General features: G+C 35.4%; 1 protein-coding gene across 3 annotated transcripts in view; it reads left to right on the plus strand.

Annotated features, from left to right (window-relative positions):
* Dock11 (dedicator of cytokinesis 11) overlaps positions 1 to 17369 on the plus strand; it is a 185815-nt gene that overhangs the window by 112757 nt on the left and 55689 nt on the right. For 2 of the 3 annotated variants that reach the window (XM_071606715.1, XM_071606716.1), the window contains 7 exons: positions 3547 to 3630; positions 4671 to 4782; positions 5285 to 5323; positions 7095 to 7273; positions 12047 to 12163; positions 14593 to 14668; positions 15359 to 15468. In XM_071606715.1, coding sequence (XP_071462816.1) covers positions 3547 to 3630; positions 4671 to 4782; positions 5285 to 5323; positions 7095 to 7273; positions 12047 to 12163; positions 14593 to 14668; positions 15359 to 15468 — 717 coding nt within the window. The remainder of the gene's footprint in view (positions 1 to 3546; positions 3631 to 4670; positions 4783 to 5284; positions 5324 to 7094; positions 7274 to 12046; positions 12164 to 14592; positions 14669 to 15358; positions 15469 to 17369) is intronic. The other variant, XM_027930845.2, reaches the window with a different exon arrangement.

Below are 17369 nucleotides of genomic sequence, written 5' to 3' on the forward strand. Positions count from 1 at the left end.
GGCACTCTACCAATTGAGCTATATCCCCAGCCTGGTGTAACACTGTTGACTGAATTGATGGCTCAATTCAGCTGAATTTGATTCCTTCCCCACCCCACTAAAATATCTAGTTAAGTAAATCAGAAGCCAAAAGACAAGTTTTATTTATTTAACAGGATTTCTAAACATATTTTAATTTAAATGTTGTTAAATGGGGCATATGTTTTTTTAGGTTGCCACAGACCTTATGCCCCAACCCCTAACCATTTTGGCTCTAGAATTTGCAGCTTTTGAACTAAAACAACTTATTCATTGATGCTACCATAGTTTATATGTTACTTATATATATAAATGAAAATTGTTAGTTTTGATCAGTGAGGTTATTTTGTTTGAGAAATACCCCAAATCCTTATTATTGTTTTTAAAATAGCACATTAATCTTTGTCATGTTCTGTTATTGTCATATATAAGGAATAGTGCTAGACTGCATTTGTTTCATGAAGGGAGTAACAATATTTGGTGGTCACTGAGTACAGCCATGGGTTTGTGATACATTTAGTTTTTACTTTCTTCTTTCCAATGCCCCTCTCCTTGTAGCTTTTCATCATTATTAGCCTTATATTAAGAATTTCTGAGCTGGGGATATAGCTCAGTTGGTAGAGTGCTTGCCTTGCATACACAAGGTCCTAGGTTCAATCTTCAGCCACACACACACACACACACACACACACACAAGAAATTCCTAGTCAATAATCTATAAAAGCCATTTTAGTGCCTAAAATATCCTTATTTTTTTAAATTCAAAATTCACAACTAGGTTTCAGATGTCCAGGGCATGATTTTTTTTTTTAACATGTGATCTCCCATTATGCTGCCAGGGTGTCTCTGAACTCCTTGTCTCTAGTGACCCTCCTGCCTCAGCCTTCCTAGGACCTGAGTCTATAGAGCATATGCCACCATGCCTGACTCAAGAGTTTTATTCTCTAACACAATACTTCTCTTTGCCAGAAAGTTGTAATGCTATTACATAGCTTTTTTGTATGTTAAAAGTAAACATTTGGGCTGGGGTTGTGGCTTAGTGGCAGAGTGCTTGCCTAGCAAGTATGAGGCACTGGGTTCGATCCTCAGCACCACATAAAAATAAATAAAATAAAGGTATTGTGTTCATCTATAATTATTTTTTTTTAAAGTAAACATTTGGGCTGGAGATGTGGCTCAGTGGTGGAGCATTTCCTTTCCTAGCATCAGGAGACCCTGAGTCCAATCCCCAGTACTGTGCCCCCCCCCAAAAAAAGTAAACATTTACATATATTTTTAAAGTAAAAAAGGGATGGGATTATCTGAAATGCAAAAGTCCTAGTTTCTTCCCTGGAATTTAAATTTGAAGTTTACTATGTAAAGGGTGCAGAATATTGGTGGTTTAGTAGCATCATTTGCTTAATTCAAGTCAACAAACTTTTGTTTGTCCTCTATGTGGGGATTCAAAGATTAATCATGCTATCTCTGTCATCACATTCACATACATATACCAAATACAAACAAAATGTTATAGAAGAATGAATAAATGAGGGGTTATGACAAGGTAACATGAACAGAGACAAGAAGCATAGTTCAGAGTTCCCCAAGACAAAGAGTTAAGGGTGTTGTAGGTAGAGGATCCTTCAGCCCAGATGAGATATGAGTTTAGGGACTCGAGAAAGCTATTGTTCAGTGAATTTAAGATGTGTGGAGAAAGAGCTAGAAAGGCTAGCTAGTGGCAGATCATGGAAGGCCTTGAATGTCAGGTTAAGGAATTTGGATTTTGATATGTATGCAGTACAGAAACACCAAAGAATTTTTTAGAATAATACTATTGCTGGTATAATGAATGAAGTGAGGAAAAGTTTGCCTGGCAGAGTTCAACTCATCTTATAGGCTTAGTTCCCTCCTAACTTTCCCATGCAGCACTCATCACCTCTTTTGTTGTTCAGGTATCCTTTATGGACTTTTAAGGCACTTCTTTGTACGCTGTAGTTTTATTACTGTTTTTTACCATTGGGCAAGAATAAGGAACATGTTTTATTCAACTGTGTCTGTCTCTAGGACATAATACTTTTTTTTTAACATAGTAGTTCCTTTGCATGTTTGTTGGCTGAATGAGTAAATGGATATAGGTCTAGCTCAGTAATTTAAGTGAGAAATGACAAGGGTCTCACCTAGAACAGTGTCAGAGGAAGTGGAAAGGGAGGATAAGATGTGTGAAGCATGGGACTGATTAATATTGAGTTCTTTGTATTTCATAGAGATATTCTATTTTTGTTTTGTTTTGTTTTTGGTACCAGGAATTGAACTCAGGGGCACTCGACCACTGAGCCACATTCCCAGCCCTGTTTTGTATTTTATTTAGAGACAGGGTCTCACCAAGTTGCTTAGCACCTCACTGGTGCTGAGGCTGGCTTTGAACCCGTGATCCTCCTGCCTCAGCCTCCAGAGCTACTGGGATTACAGTCATGCACCACTGAGCCCAGCTTCACAGGAACATTCTAGACACTGGAGAATATAAACAGAAAAAGGGATAGTTTTTTCCTAGGTGAGAATATAGGAGAATATTAGGTAAAATATAAGCTGGTATAGACCAAAGTGTTTAAAGGGAAGTGCGGACCAAGGTGGTTGAGAAAGATGGGACTTCATGAGAACCTTAAAGAATGGACAAGATTAAATAAAAGCAATGATAGAGCCAGAGGTGGGAATACCCAGTGCATCTTGAAGGAATAATAAGTCAAAAGAGCTCTACTGGAAAATAAAGCTGGAGAACTAAGTTGGGACAAGATTGTGAGTGTCCTTGAAGGTCAAGTTAAGGAGTTTGAAATTACATCAGAGGTAATAGGGAATTATTGCAAACCTGTGTGCAGATAGGTGATATAATTTAGGCTAGAACTTAGAAATTAATATGGAAGCAATTAGATGGATAGAGAAATGAGTGATCTGAAGACTGATTAGGAGGCTAGCTGCAAGTGTTCAGTTGCTAGGTAATGAAATCTTAACCAGGAGAATGACAGCAGCAAATATGAAGCACTGTTAGGGCTATGATAGGAGAGGACTATTTAAATAGACTAAGACTTCATAGGAAGCAAAAAAAAAAAACAAAAAACAAAAAACAAAAAAAACCTTCCTTTTTGTTCTGAATTATTTACATAGGCAAACTCTACTTTCAAGCTTACTGACTACCCTGTGAGTATGGGCCAGAATAAGGCAGTGTAGCCAATTAGATTATAGTTGTGTGTGTATACATACATGTATGTGTGGGTGGATATGTGTGTTTATCTATTTTTATCTATACATCCCTATCCATCTATATATCTTATTTTGAAAATGATGTAGTTGAGGCCCTGAAGTCTCAATTCCAATGATAAGTCACTTTGCCTTTTATCTTTTTTTTAAAGGTCACCTGAAGCTCTGATAGAATCTGTAAAAATGAAAATGTCATTCCCCAAGTGGAAAACGAATTTTTTAAAATGTTTTAAAATTATACGTAATAAACTTTTAGAATTATATAACTATCCATTCTTTTTGTTTTGGTTTCTACAGCGCTGTTTGACATTAATGGATAGAGGATTTGTTTTCAATTTGATCAATGACTATATATCTGGCTTCAGCCCCAAAGATCCTAAGGTAAGTTATAAGGGCTTAATTTTAGTAGGTGTCAGACATTAAAGCATGAGTCCAGGGTGACACTTATTCTCTTTTGGAGAATTTGCACTTTTTTTTTTGTACCAGGGATTGAACCCAGGGTTACTTTACCACTGAGGCACATCCTCAGCCTTATTTTGTGTTTTATTTAGAGACAGGGTCTCAATGAATTGCTTAGGGCCTCACTAAGATGTTGAGGATGGCTTTGAACTCACAACCCTCCTACCTCATCCTCCAGAGCCACTGGGATTACAGGTGTGCGCTACCATGTCCAGCTCTTCTGGAGGATTTGGAGCTGCTATTTTCATTTAGGTACTTAAAGTACTGGTGTACCTCAATGGGAATATTGGATAATGTTTTGAGGGTCCCTCAAACCTTCCATATGTTCTGCAATTCACTGTCAAAACTCAACGTACAGTGGAATTCATGGCTAAGAGTCATTGGAGTAGCACCATAAGGATACTCTTCTGGATCCTCAAAAGGAAAAATAGACATCAGTTGGAGCCTATAACATTCCTTGTGAAGGCTACCTGAGCTCTCTCCCTCCTTTGAAGGGTCATATACAGAGTGCACTCTTACTCTAAAAGTGAAATGGAGACATATGTGTACAATATTTCTGTTTGGGGAGTCTTGTTTGACACAGTTTAAGGATTTTATTGGTGGGTAGGGGGCAGTGCACTGGTCATGTACTAGAAACCAGTCAAAATTCCAGACGCCCAGAAAGGAAAGCAAAACAGGTGTTGACCATAAATCACAGTTTGTACAAATAGCCAAAGCAGGCTAGCACCAAAGATGCAACCTTATCACATTGGAAACATGTCAAAATCCAATTTCCCAGATTCTAGCCAGCATCAATCTTACAACAGGCGTTTTTAAAGATAACAGTCTCAGGCCTGCTACATTAACTCTCTCTGCATAGGTTGCATCTAAGATAGGTTTGTGAAAATTATTGCACTATATTAAAGTATCAAAATAGTAATGTCTTCAATAGATGGCTTAATATCTAACTACTTTTCATTTAGGTACTGGCTGAATACAAGTTTGAATTTCTACAAACAATTTGCAATCATGAACATTACATTCCTTTGAACTTGCCAATGGCGTTTGCAAAACCCAAACTGCAGCGAGTTCAAGGTATGTATTTGCATTTTCCTTCATTTGAATTTTTTTTTACCCTTTTTTTTGCTAGCAATAGTGTAGTACAATGTTTTTGTTTTTTTTAGCTAAACCAATCAACTTGATGGTAACCTTAGAATTATTTCTCTCAGAAGCTAGGTCCATTAATGATATTTTGCATTTCCTTCCTAGTATCAGTGGCAGAATTCATAGTATGAAGAAATTTTGTGTGTTACATAGATTGCTGCATAAATACAGATGTCAGATGCTAGTAAAATTGCTCTCTGTAAAAGTGTTTAGAATCTTATTTGAGACTAAATGAAAAAAAACACATAAATGTATTTTTGCTGAAAGCATCAAAAAAGATAAAGGCAGAGTAAAATGGTAACATGTACTGAATATATGAAATGCCTTCAGTTTTAATCTCCATTGCTCGTTTTATTGAATGCTTTGTTGTGTAGCACTATTCTTATGTTACTATGTTTTTTATTTGTCCCTTTTCTTTTCATATATTAATTAGATTTTTTTTCATTTGCGGTGGACCGTTTGACTTCAGTAGGTAGGTTTAACTCGGTTCACTCTAAAGTAGTTTGCTATTTTTAAACACAATTGACTTGATGAATGGCTAAGATGGATGGGGGCTTTGTTTGCTGTTCAAATCCTCCCTAGCCAAATGGGCCTTTAGTTGTTTCCATAAAGTGTAAAAGGCGGTGTGCTTGTTTACTTTTAATTGAGGTTGAGTGTTGAGAAAGGAATCAGCTTTCAGGTATCTGCCCTCACAAACCAAGTTCCTGCTGCAAGCCAATAAGGCAGCAAGGAATGAGCTAAGTGTGTCTGTTTTTCAAGTGTGTGCTACCTCTCTCCGGCTTGTTTCTTCTCTGCTCTTTTTAATGGCTACTTGGCCAGTTTTGAAAGTGTGGTTGTAAATATGATTGGATTTATTCAAATCACTGAAGTAAAAAATCATTGCCATTTGTATAATCTACCCAGATAAAGTCACCTTGGTTAGTCAATATTGGCTCTTGTACATAGAAGGTGACTGGAATTCACAAAAGAGCTTGACCAATGCAGAAAGAAAATCATCTGCCTTGGTCTTTATGGAATTGACTGCCCAGCAGTTTTAGTGATGGAATTACAGTCAGTGAAAACAAAGAAAATATTTTCAAACCATCCAAGCACCGCCTTATTACATTCTGAGCTATATAGCTCACATACTTCCCCCAGTATGTGTTAATGTCTATGAGGAAGCCAGGGAAAAGAAGGGGTGGACAGATAATCAGGAGTCAGGATTATATTGGACTACTCACAGCATTTATTAAGACGTACTAGATATATTGCTTTGTATTAAATGATGAAGAGGCACAAAAAGAAATGGAAGACATGTCCTTCAGCTATCTGGCTAAACTACATTAAATGGTAGGAAGAGGAAATGAAAATAATAGCAAGCCAGTCATGGTAGCATATGACCCTGCAATCTAACTACATGGGATGCTGAGGGAGAAGGTTTGCAATTTCAAGGCCAACCCACCTTCTCTCTTACAAAAAAAAACAACAAAAAAAAAAAAACAGTAAAGTAAAAATTGACTATGGAAATTACTAAACTTGATCACAATCCTCTCTGAATTGTTAAGGCAAGTTCTAGCTGGGACATTAACATCGGTGATCTAAACTAAACTTTGGATCTAAAAAAGTAGCAAAAGGCAGAATTTGAAGTAGTGATTTTATGAAATGAAACATCTGTATTTGCATGATAATGATTTGGACTAAGATGAGGCTGTTTTAGTATTGTTTTGTATCCCATGTATATATTCAGGTCAACATAAAATAGTTATTAAAGCAGTCAGTTCTTAAAACTGTCAAAATAATTAAATTCTTAGTTTCTCTTCCTTTTCCCACTTTACAAGTATGAATGAATAAGTAAGCCCACTATGGTTCTACAGAATTATTTGAGTTTATAGTTGTATCAAAATCTCTTCAAATGTAAAGAGATGTACTGGGACATTGCAAAATATAGAAATTTTCATTCTAGGTTTGATTCTAAGAATTCTGAGAGTTTAAAAGAAAAAGAATAGGGACAAAAGATCTAGGGTCTTTCTTGTTGACTCAAATGATCATTAAAGTTATCATCTAGCCCTAATTAGAAGTGTTCCCATAGTGTAAAATTTTTGCATGCTCATTCCATATGATAAAACATTGTTCAGATTCATTAATAATAAAGTTACAGTTCTTGCTAGCATGATCACATTATTAAATGAAAATTACAGCATTTTAATTGTATAGTAATTTTTGAATATTTTTATAAATGGGTCATAAATTTTATTGTACTGCAGATTCAAATCTTGAATACAGTTTATCAGATGAGTATTGCAAGCATCACTTCTTGGTTGGTCTACTTCTGAGGGAAACCTCCATTGCTCTTCAAGATAACTATGAGATCAGATATACAGCTATATCTGTCATAAAGAATCTTTTGATAAAGCATGCATTTGATACTAGATACCAACACAAGGTAAGAATGTCCATACAGTCTTCAGTATCACATGAGTAAATTTCTGAGTATTTTCATTCAAGGTAAAGTTTATAGTAAGGGGCATAATATGAGCATTAATGGAAATGTATATTTACAAATAAGTATTGTTTCCATTTGGAGTCATTAGATTTAAAAATTCTGTTTAGGTAAAATGTTAATGAAAAATAATAGTTTCCCAAATCACGGATGTGGATTTTTGGTGCTGGGGATCGAGCCCAGTGTCTCGCACATACTAAACACATACTCTACCACTGAGCTGTATGTCCCCAGCCCCTCATATCCTTATATCATATTTAAAGAATAAGATATGTTACATAACTAATTATGAATTTAAAAAAAACAGATATGTAGCCATGTATATTCTGTCAGATATATACCTTAATGTTCACACTTAAATATATGAATATATATATATATATATATATATCCCTAAATAAATATGTTGTTGATTAAGTAGTTAATAATAAGACATGTTAAGTATCTCATATATAAAATATGTATGATGAAGTTTTTCTTTTTGAAAAAAATGTGATGGGGGTTACTATCACTAGCTGTGGATATGGATGTAAACCTTCCATAAATTACTCATCGTCTTGGTGTTAAAACCACACTATGGTTGCTATTTTTTGCACCTTTGAAATATATATAAAAAATTTATTGATGTTCAATCTTATGGGTTTAACAAAGTAGATTGCAAACTATTTGTATTTGGAATAACTGAACTTACTTCCTTGGTATCAAATGGCTCATAGAAATATCATGTTGTTAAATAATTTGTCCATTTACTTTTGTATTCAAATATAAACAAAATTATGGAGTAATTTATTATTGTAATTATTTTGGAGAGCTTACTTGGAGATGGATTTTATTCTTTTAATAGTATTGCCATTTATCTTTTATAAAATGCTTGCCACTGACATCCTCTCATGTTTTCTTAATTACCAATTTTTTAACTCACAAGTCTTGCTAGATACAATTTATTCTGGACTCTGTTTAACTGCTATATGTTCCAAGTAGTGGAGAAAAAGATCATATGCAATGAGGAAGAAAGTGTGTCTAGCTGTGATTTTTAAATGATTCACAGGAAAAGTACAAAATGAACTTCCCTTCTCCAAAGCAGGAAGTTGTATTTTTCTCCACTGCCTGTTTAAATGAAAGTGAATGAATATGGAATTTCATAAGAGTATTACATATAGGTGGAATTTAAACATATAACATCACAAACTGGGACATTTTACTGCTCTCAGAATTTGGAAAGTATGTGCATGCACATACAAGCATATACAGAGCTATTGTTATCTAATTAGACAATATTACAGCTTGAGGTTTTAGATTAAGGGAAAGCTTGGTATAAGAAGCTTCATTACTCATTCAGTGACTTCTAAAGCCCTTTCTTCTTTGTTCAGAAGCTTCATCCAGGCATTAAATGAGTATAGGGGCTAGGCGAGATGCACTTGCCCCAGCACCAAATAAATAAATACATAAATAAGGAGGGAGGGAAGAACAGATTATAGGGTTCTCTGCAGAAAAACTTCGCTTTATGGGCCTACTTAACAAAAGCTTCAATTATACTGTGTTAGATGAGGATTTAAAATGTCTTTGTACTGTGTGGTGCAAAGAGTTCACAAGCAACCTGGATAAGAGGTCATTTGTCAAATACATTTATATAAAACATGTTCCTCATTCTTGATGATGCAAGGGGGAGGGTTGGGAAGGAGTATAATGTCTCCATAATTTTCAAGAAGTCCCTCAGAGTGACCCCAAATAATTCTTAGTACATAGTTTGAAGAAACAATGCTTCCTATGGAGAGCCTATTTTGAGATTAGACTCCCTAGTCATCCCCCACCCTTTCCAACCACCTTCACACTCCAAAGCCCCTACTCTAATGCAATTCTGGAGATATTGTTGGTCCATATTATGTGTTACTCATAATTAAACTCTTGTGCTAATTACCAGGAGACTTATTTCCTTTTAACAACAACAATGTCCAAAGTCTAACATTTGTTCTGCAGTCTGTATAGTTCCTATACCCATTATAAATGATATTAACACCTAAGAGAATTGACATTTTCACTTCTTGTTGGGCTGTGGACAAATCCTCTTTTTCCTTTCTTTAAAAATAATCCACATATATATTGCAAAAAGTAAACATCAGAATGCCTCTGTCCCATTCCTTAGTTCTCTACCCCAATTCATCTCTTTCAAAACAACTACTGTTATCAGTTTCTTATTTATACTTTTATTTTATATATGAACAAGCCTGCATGATATATATAAACATATATAATAGAAACCAACATGAATTTTTCTTTTTCACTTAGCAATACATCCTGAAGATTAGATCTACCACATTCTTAAAAGAATAGTTGCATAGTATTTCATCACATGGATATACCTTCTTTTTAATCTATTAATAAATTCTTAGACTGTTTCTGTCTTTTCTGCAGGTAAAACTTTTAATATACTTGAAAATGACTGTATGTTTTTCTGTGTTTCTGTTTACCTGGGAGTGTTATATAATATTAACAATAGTTGCTAAACTTTATTGAGTATTTTCTATATGCTACTATCTTAAATATCTCACATAAATTATTATTAATTATAATTATTATTGTTCTCATTTATATTTATCAAAAAGAAAACTGCAATTAAATAACTTGATCAAAATCAAGTAGCTAGCCTGGCATGGTAGCACACAGCTGTAATCTCAGGGATTTGGGAGGCTGAGGCAAGAGGATTGTGAGTTCAAAGCCAGCCTTAGCAATTTAGTGAGTCCCTAAGCAACTCCGCAAGACCCTATCTCAAAAATAAAACATAACAAGGTGTGGATGTATGGTTCAGTGGTTAAGCATCCCTGAGTTCCATCCCTAGTAACAAAACAAAACCCCACATTAAGCAGCCAATAATAGGAGGTCTGAAGTTTGCTCAAGTCTAATTCTAAAACCTGCACTCCTGCTAGCTATTCCTCTTCTCAAATCTCAAATGGGGCACTGAAACATTAGAAAAAGAAAGGTAGTCATCAAGCTGAGAAATCTCAAAATGAAAGTCACAGCAAAAAGGAAAGTAGTGAAGGCTATTCAGTCTTGTTAAGAATGAATTAAGATGGATGCATGGTAACTGTTTACAAATATGTAAAAGGTCGCTATGTAAAAGTAGTGGGGTTTTTTCCTAGCCTCAAAGCACTGGGAATTTAAGTAAGTTTTACCAACTAACCATTGTCAGATTGCATATAAGGACCATTGGACCATTCCTGCTTTAGGCAGGATGTTGGACTACCTTAGTGGTTCTCATATCTGCACATCAACATCATCTGGGGCAGCCTAGACCTACTGAATCCTAATCTTCTGGTGAGAGAGACTATTATAATTGATGGGGTATGATGTTAGAAGGAAGTCTGTTAAGAAGGGTTCCTGAAATTCACAAAGTGCAAACAACCAACTAATAAATGAAAAATTGTTTAACCTCAAGAATCAATGCATCCTGGTTCAAAGGTACACACCTGTAATCCTAGTGACCCAGATGCTAAGGCAGGAAGATCGAAAATTGGAGGCCAACCTCAACAATTTAGCAAGAGCCTCAGCAGCTTTGTGAAACCCTGTGTCACAATAAAAATATAAGAGGGATGGGATATACCTCAGTGGTAGAGGAGGTCTGAAGTTTGCTCATGTCTAATTCTAAAACCTGCACTCCTGCTAGCTATTCCTCTTCTCAAATCTCAAATGGGGCACTGAAAATTTAGAAAAAGAAAGGTAGTCATCAAGCTGAGAAATCTCAAAACGAAAGCCACGGAAAAAAGGAAAGTAGTGAAGGCTATTCAGTCTTGTTAAGAATGAAATAAGATGGATGTATGGTAATTGTTTACAAATATGTAAAAGGTGGTAGAGAACTGTTTACAAATATGTAAAAAGTGATAGAGAACCCATGGGTTCAATTTTCAGTGCCAAAAAATTGAAATGAAATGAAACCCAAACAAGTGAGATACTTTTGGTCTTTTGTATTCTATAGGTTGACCATTTTGCCCTGCTGTCCTTATCTAAATCTCCAAACTTCCCAACGTTCTGAAATACAGAGGGGAACTTTTATGTCTTATGCCATCACCATCATTGTTTTCTCTGATTTGAATGTTTGTACATATCCAGTGAGAAATGTCTGTAGCTGAGGAAAATGATAAATACATTTGTATAAGAGACAACAAATTAATTGTGTTAGTAGCCAGCTTTATTTACTTATTTACAGTCATATCAGTCTCTCTGATATTCTCATTTCCTTATGGCACCAAGATCTGATGATTGTCATTGTAGTTTTAATCAAAGCAAAAAGTGTTTCTGAATCAATACAGTACTTCACTGTTTTTTCACTTCTTCCATTTATTTATTTATTCATTCATTCAGTGTACTGACCATCTGCTGTGTGCCCAGGCACTACAGATGAAGCAGTAAACGAGACAGACAAAAAGAAGACTAGTATTATCTGCTTTATGGGTCGACTGCTATTAAATACAACATTTTACTTTATGTAGTTTTATTTGAGGGGTATGATTTGGCTCTGTATTGTAATTAGATCAGAATGTCAATGAAGTTCTGGGGTAATTGGTTTTGAGACTCTTAAGTATCAACAGATTCATGCTTCACTAATTTTTTATTTATATCTGTCCACATACAATCTTTTAAGTGGATATATATGAAGCCAATTGTTTAATTATAATATATACATATTATGCACCAGTTAAGCTTTTGTTAATTATTTCTTAGAACCAACAAGCCAAAATAGCACAATTGTACCTCCCATTTGTTGGATTGCTTTTGGAAAACATACAGCGACTAGCAGGTCGAGATACTTTGTATTCTTGTGCAGCAATGCCTAATTCTGTAAGTATTAATGCAATTCTGTTCAAGTTTTATTATATTTTACTAAACCCATTTGGAATTGGGGTTATATACTGTACATATGATCTCAATTTTAAGAGTTCACTTTTTATTCCATTTTCACATTTACACTATTTTCCTAGAACAGTGCTTCTCAAAATTTAATTTGCATTTGAATCACCTGGAGATTATTGTGAAACACTGATTCTAATTCAGTAATTCTTGGATGGGGCTTGAGAGTCTGGTTTCTGATAAGCTTTTGGATGCCTCTGGTCCAAGGATCGTTCTTTGAATAACAGGGTCCAAGAGATTCCCTTGCCCCAGTGTTTTGTTCTTTTTTTTTTTTTTAATGTTTTAGTTGTTGATGGAACTTTATTTTATTTATTTTTCTGTGGTGCTTAGAATTGAACCCAGTGCCTCATGCATGCTAGGCAAGTGCACTACCACTGAGCCACAATCCCAGCCTCACCACCCAGTGTTTTGTTCTTAATACTTTCTGGTGTTAATATGCCTTGATATATTTATGCAACTTGAAAACTGAATAAAAAGCTGTTTGCAGTAACACACTACTATAATCCCAGTAACTCAGGAGGCTGAGGCAGGAGGATCACAAGTACAAGGCCAGCCTCAGCAACTTAGCCAGGCCCTAAGCAGCTTAGTGATACCTTGTCTCAAATAAAAAAGCTGGGGATGTGTCTCAGTGGTAATATGCCCCTGAGTTCAATTCCCCATCTCTGCCCCTGCCCCCCCAACTCCGTAAAAGGATTCTTCACTTCCAGAATGTTAGATGCTGGGGATTAAACTGTATACCTTTGCTTCTCCCTTCCCTTGGTAGTCTCTTTTAGTTTATCAAAATTGGTCTGTGCTTTCTTTTAATCCCCTTTAAAAATAAGGAACGTTGGCTGTTGATGGTGGTGCACAGTATTACCAGTGGCTTAGGAGGCTGAGGCAGGAGGATCCGTAAGTTCAAAGCTGGCCTCGGCAATCTAGCGAGACCCTAAGTAACTCGGTGAGAACCTGTCTCTAAGTAAAAAATACAAAAACAAAAAAAGGGCTTGGCATGTGGCTCAGTGGTTAAGTGCCCCTGGGTTCAATCCCCAGTACTCCCGCCCTCAAAAAAGAAGGAACTTTGGAGAGGTAGTCAGCCCCCTATTTGGCAAAACAAAATTTTCCATTGTAATAATTAAAGCACACCTTCTTATCTAAGACCTAAAAAGGTTTCTATTCACTGGTCCTAGTTTGGTCTTCTAGAGACACAAGCTATCCTTTCTACAAGTCCCTTCTAAACTTTTCTCCATGCCAAGTATCTCCACTTCATTTCAAATCCTTTAATTTCTTAGTCACCCCTCTTCAAGTTTTCTGATTTACCAATGACCCTACTACAATATGATGTTAGGGGGCTGGGGATGTAGTTCGGTAGTAGAGCACTTGCCTACTATGCCTGAGACCCTGGGTCCAATCCACCACACCACAAAAAATAATAAGAATGATCTAAAAACTTTTAAAAAGATGGTGTTAGCTTAGCACAATGGTGCATGCCTGATACCAGCAACTTGAAAAGGAAAAGCCAAGAGGAACACAAGGTTGAGGCCAATCTCTGTAATCTAGCAAAATGCTTTCTCAAAAAAAAAAAAAAAAGAAGAAGAAGGGCTGGGGATATAGCTCAGTGGTAGAGTGCCCTTGGGTTCAATTCCCAGTACCAGATAGACAGATATTTGTATAGAATTATACACTTTATATTAGTCTGCCCAGTGAAACTTTTAACGCCTTCCCCCTTCCATGTTCTGTATGGCCCATTATCACCTTTGCACTTTGAACCTGTCATATTATTGGGGCAGGTTAAACTGTCCTTCACAACTTACTATGGAAATTTCCTTGTGAAATTCCCCAGATAATTTGTTAAGCCTACTCCAGGTTCATGTGAAAGCCACTTTTAAGTTTGCCTGATGGTTTTCTTGCCTGTGGCACTTGATCATGTCAATTAGGATGCTATATCACCTATCTGGGTATCAGGCTGGTCTTTCTTCACAACACAATAGCTTCATGCTTATGTCCATTCCACATACAGTGAACAATGATATTTGGAAGCATTTCACTCATCTCTTCTTTCTTTTGCAGCTCAAGTTAACTTAGAGCTTCTAACCACATCCCTACTTCTAGAATTGCCCCTTGCTCCTAGGAAGAGTGCTGAAACATGTTTATATTTTTTCTGGTTACAGCCATCTAAAGTTATATCACTTGACCAGAGGTCATAGTTGGAATAATTGGCTAGTAGACATTTTTTTAAAAAGAGTCCCTTAAATTTAGTACTTGAGTTAGACTTTTACAATGAGCTTTGTTTAAAATTTGGTTGCCATTTTATTCTGTTAATTCAGATTTCTCTTGCTAGTGTACAAATTTGTTTAATAATACAAGAATCATATTCTGTTCAGGCATCCAGGGATGAGTTTCCATGTGGCTTTACTTCACCTACGAATAGAGGGAGTCTGAGCACTGAAAAAGACACTGGTAATTTTAAAATTATACATTGCTTAAGTATTTTGAAATGTACCCTGTAGGAGAAAGAGGAGGGTAGGAAAAGAGAAGGTTACTGGGAAATGAGATCAATCAAGTTATCTTATGTGCATATATGAATATGCTTAATGAATCCAATTATTAAGTTTAATTATGTACCAATTAAAAAGTGGAAAAATGAAATGTACCCTGTACTTCTGTAGCTTTGAAATATTTCTAATAAAACTATATTATCATGATCTCTACTAAAGTTGAATTAAAAATCTGATTCATACTTGCCTCAGTTGTCTAAATTTGTTTAAAATGTAGCTCAATATTCTTGAGTAAACAGAAGATAATGATTTCCCATCCTGTTGTCTGTCACCAATTTTGGGTAAGACACTACCTTTTTCTGGGCCAAATTTTTCTTTCCTATAAAACTGTTTCTCAAATTACATGGCTTTATTTTATGACTTCCAAGGAATTTCTTACAGTTTTATACATAGCAAAGTGTTTTAAGGAGTAAAAAAATATTTTTTTAACCTTCACTAGCTTTCTTCTGGTGTTTTGATATAAATTTCACATTTAGATAACCAACATTGGTTCCCTATAGTATAAGTTTATATAAATTAATCTAATACTTATTTTAAAAATATACTTGATGGTTTCTCCTGTTGCTAACAAGAACTTGGCTCTTTCCCCTAGCCTATGGGTCTTTTCAAAATGGACATGGAATGAAGAGGGAGGATTCAAGGGGTTCTCTCATCCCAGAAGGAGCAACAGGATTTCCAGATCAGAGCAACACTGGTGAAAATGTAAGAACTTTAGTATGTAGATTGACCCTAGTGATTTGTTAGGCTAATATGTTTCTTTTTATATAAATATGCCACTCTGTAAATCTGTAAAAAGCATCCCATAATTCTTTGATATTTTAGCAGTCCCTTCCTACCTTGGCAGCTATTATTTGAGTATCTTTTTTTAATAGTATGAAATTTTATTTGTTAATTATTTACTTGTATATGTTTTTGAGATGGGGCTCTATGTTGCCCAGGCTGACCTCAAACTCTAAGATCAAGCAAGAGATCATCCCACCTCCATCTTCTAAGTAGCTGAGACTAAAGGCATGTACCATCCTAACTGGCTTACTTGAATATCTCAAACTTTTTAAAGGGAGTAAGGAATTCATCTTTAAGCATTCTGAGTATCTCCTTTAACCATAGCACACTGTAGCCTGTTCCAGAGAGGGAAAATTCAAGTTTAAAATATCTAATGTGCCTTATCATTTAAAACAAAGCACATACTAATAGAATTGATTCAGCCTTTCATTTCTTTGCTATAATGACATTAACTTGAGAGAAATAAATTTAGGTTGAGAAATTGATGGTCTCAGACAGAGTCCTACCATCACTTCATTCGAATGTTTTCCAACTCTTCCATCAAGTTGTTTAAAGTATAACATTAAAGTCTGAATTGTGTGTCCCCTGAGCAGAGACTGCATTTTAGACCTGTAAAGTTTTGCTACATTGCTAAGTAAAATCATAGAATAATAAAATTAGAGTTGGAAAGGGTCCATAAAAATAATACACTCAAACACTTGGTTTATAAATGAAAATTAGGGATTGTAATTTAGAATAACCACGCAGCTATGATAGTACCATACCCAAATCCAGACTTCTTAAAAAAATTTTAAAAAATATTCGTTTTAGTTGTAGGTGGACACAGTAACCCTTATTTTATTTTTTTTAATGTGGTGCTGAGGATCAAACCCAGTGCCGCACGTGTGCTAGGCTGTGCTAGGTGAGCACTCTACCACTGAGCCACAAGCCCAGCCCCCCAAATTCAGACTTTTAACTTCTATCTCTTTATCTCCTCCTATGTTAGTCATTCTTAAGTATGTATTCGAATCATATGGGCAACATAATAAAAATGGATGGCTGGAACTTACCCCCAGAATGAGGGATGGAACCCATTAGGTCTGGAACAGGGCCTACTAATTTATATCTCTTAAGTTCCTAAGTGATGCTGATACTGCTGGTTGACAAGCACACTTTGAGAACCACTGGACTACTTTGAACCTTTGAGTAACTGTAATTTATTCACAATAGGTCCTACATCATAGCATTTAAAATTATGACACCAGACACTGTTAGAGGCAAGGGAAACAAAGTCAGAGCAGTTAAATGAGTTGCTATTAGTCACATAGCTAATAAGCATTCAGCACCTAGGTCTGTTATGTTCCATATGAAGGTTCTTCCTTAGGAAATCCTACCTTCAGAGATGTGTATCCTCAGTATAGCTCCACTGAAAGTATTGTTTTTTGTTTTTTTGTTTTTAAAGTATTGGTTTTTAACAAGGGTAAATTCTTTAGGAGATAACTGATATTCATATAAATCCTCCCATTTCAGCTTTTTGTCATGATTAACTTCTGATAATTTCAATAGATGCCATTAAATAGTAGAACCATCACTATTTTGTAGAGGATCTAATTTTGAGGCATTACTAGTCCTCCTTAGTATAATATCTTATCATAAAATCACTAGCCAATTTTTTAGACAGATTAGCTGAACACTGATTGAAGGGTAGAATTTAATAAACTCTAAATAGGAGTTCAAATTAAAGTTAAAATGTTTGTTTTCATATACGTTAAATTAGTCCTCTATATAAGTTATTTTTCCTCAAATAGCCACATGATTATTTTTAAGTGTTGCTACCAAAA

The sequence above is a fragment of the Marmota flaviventris genome, chromosome X, assembly GCF_047511675.1.
Source record: "Marmota flaviventris isolate mMarFla1 chromosome X, mMarFla1.hap1, whole genome shotgun sequence".
NCBI classification, from domain to species: domain Eukaryota; kingdom Metazoa; phylum Chordata; class Mammalia; order Rodentia; family Sciuridae; genus Marmota; species Marmota flaviventris.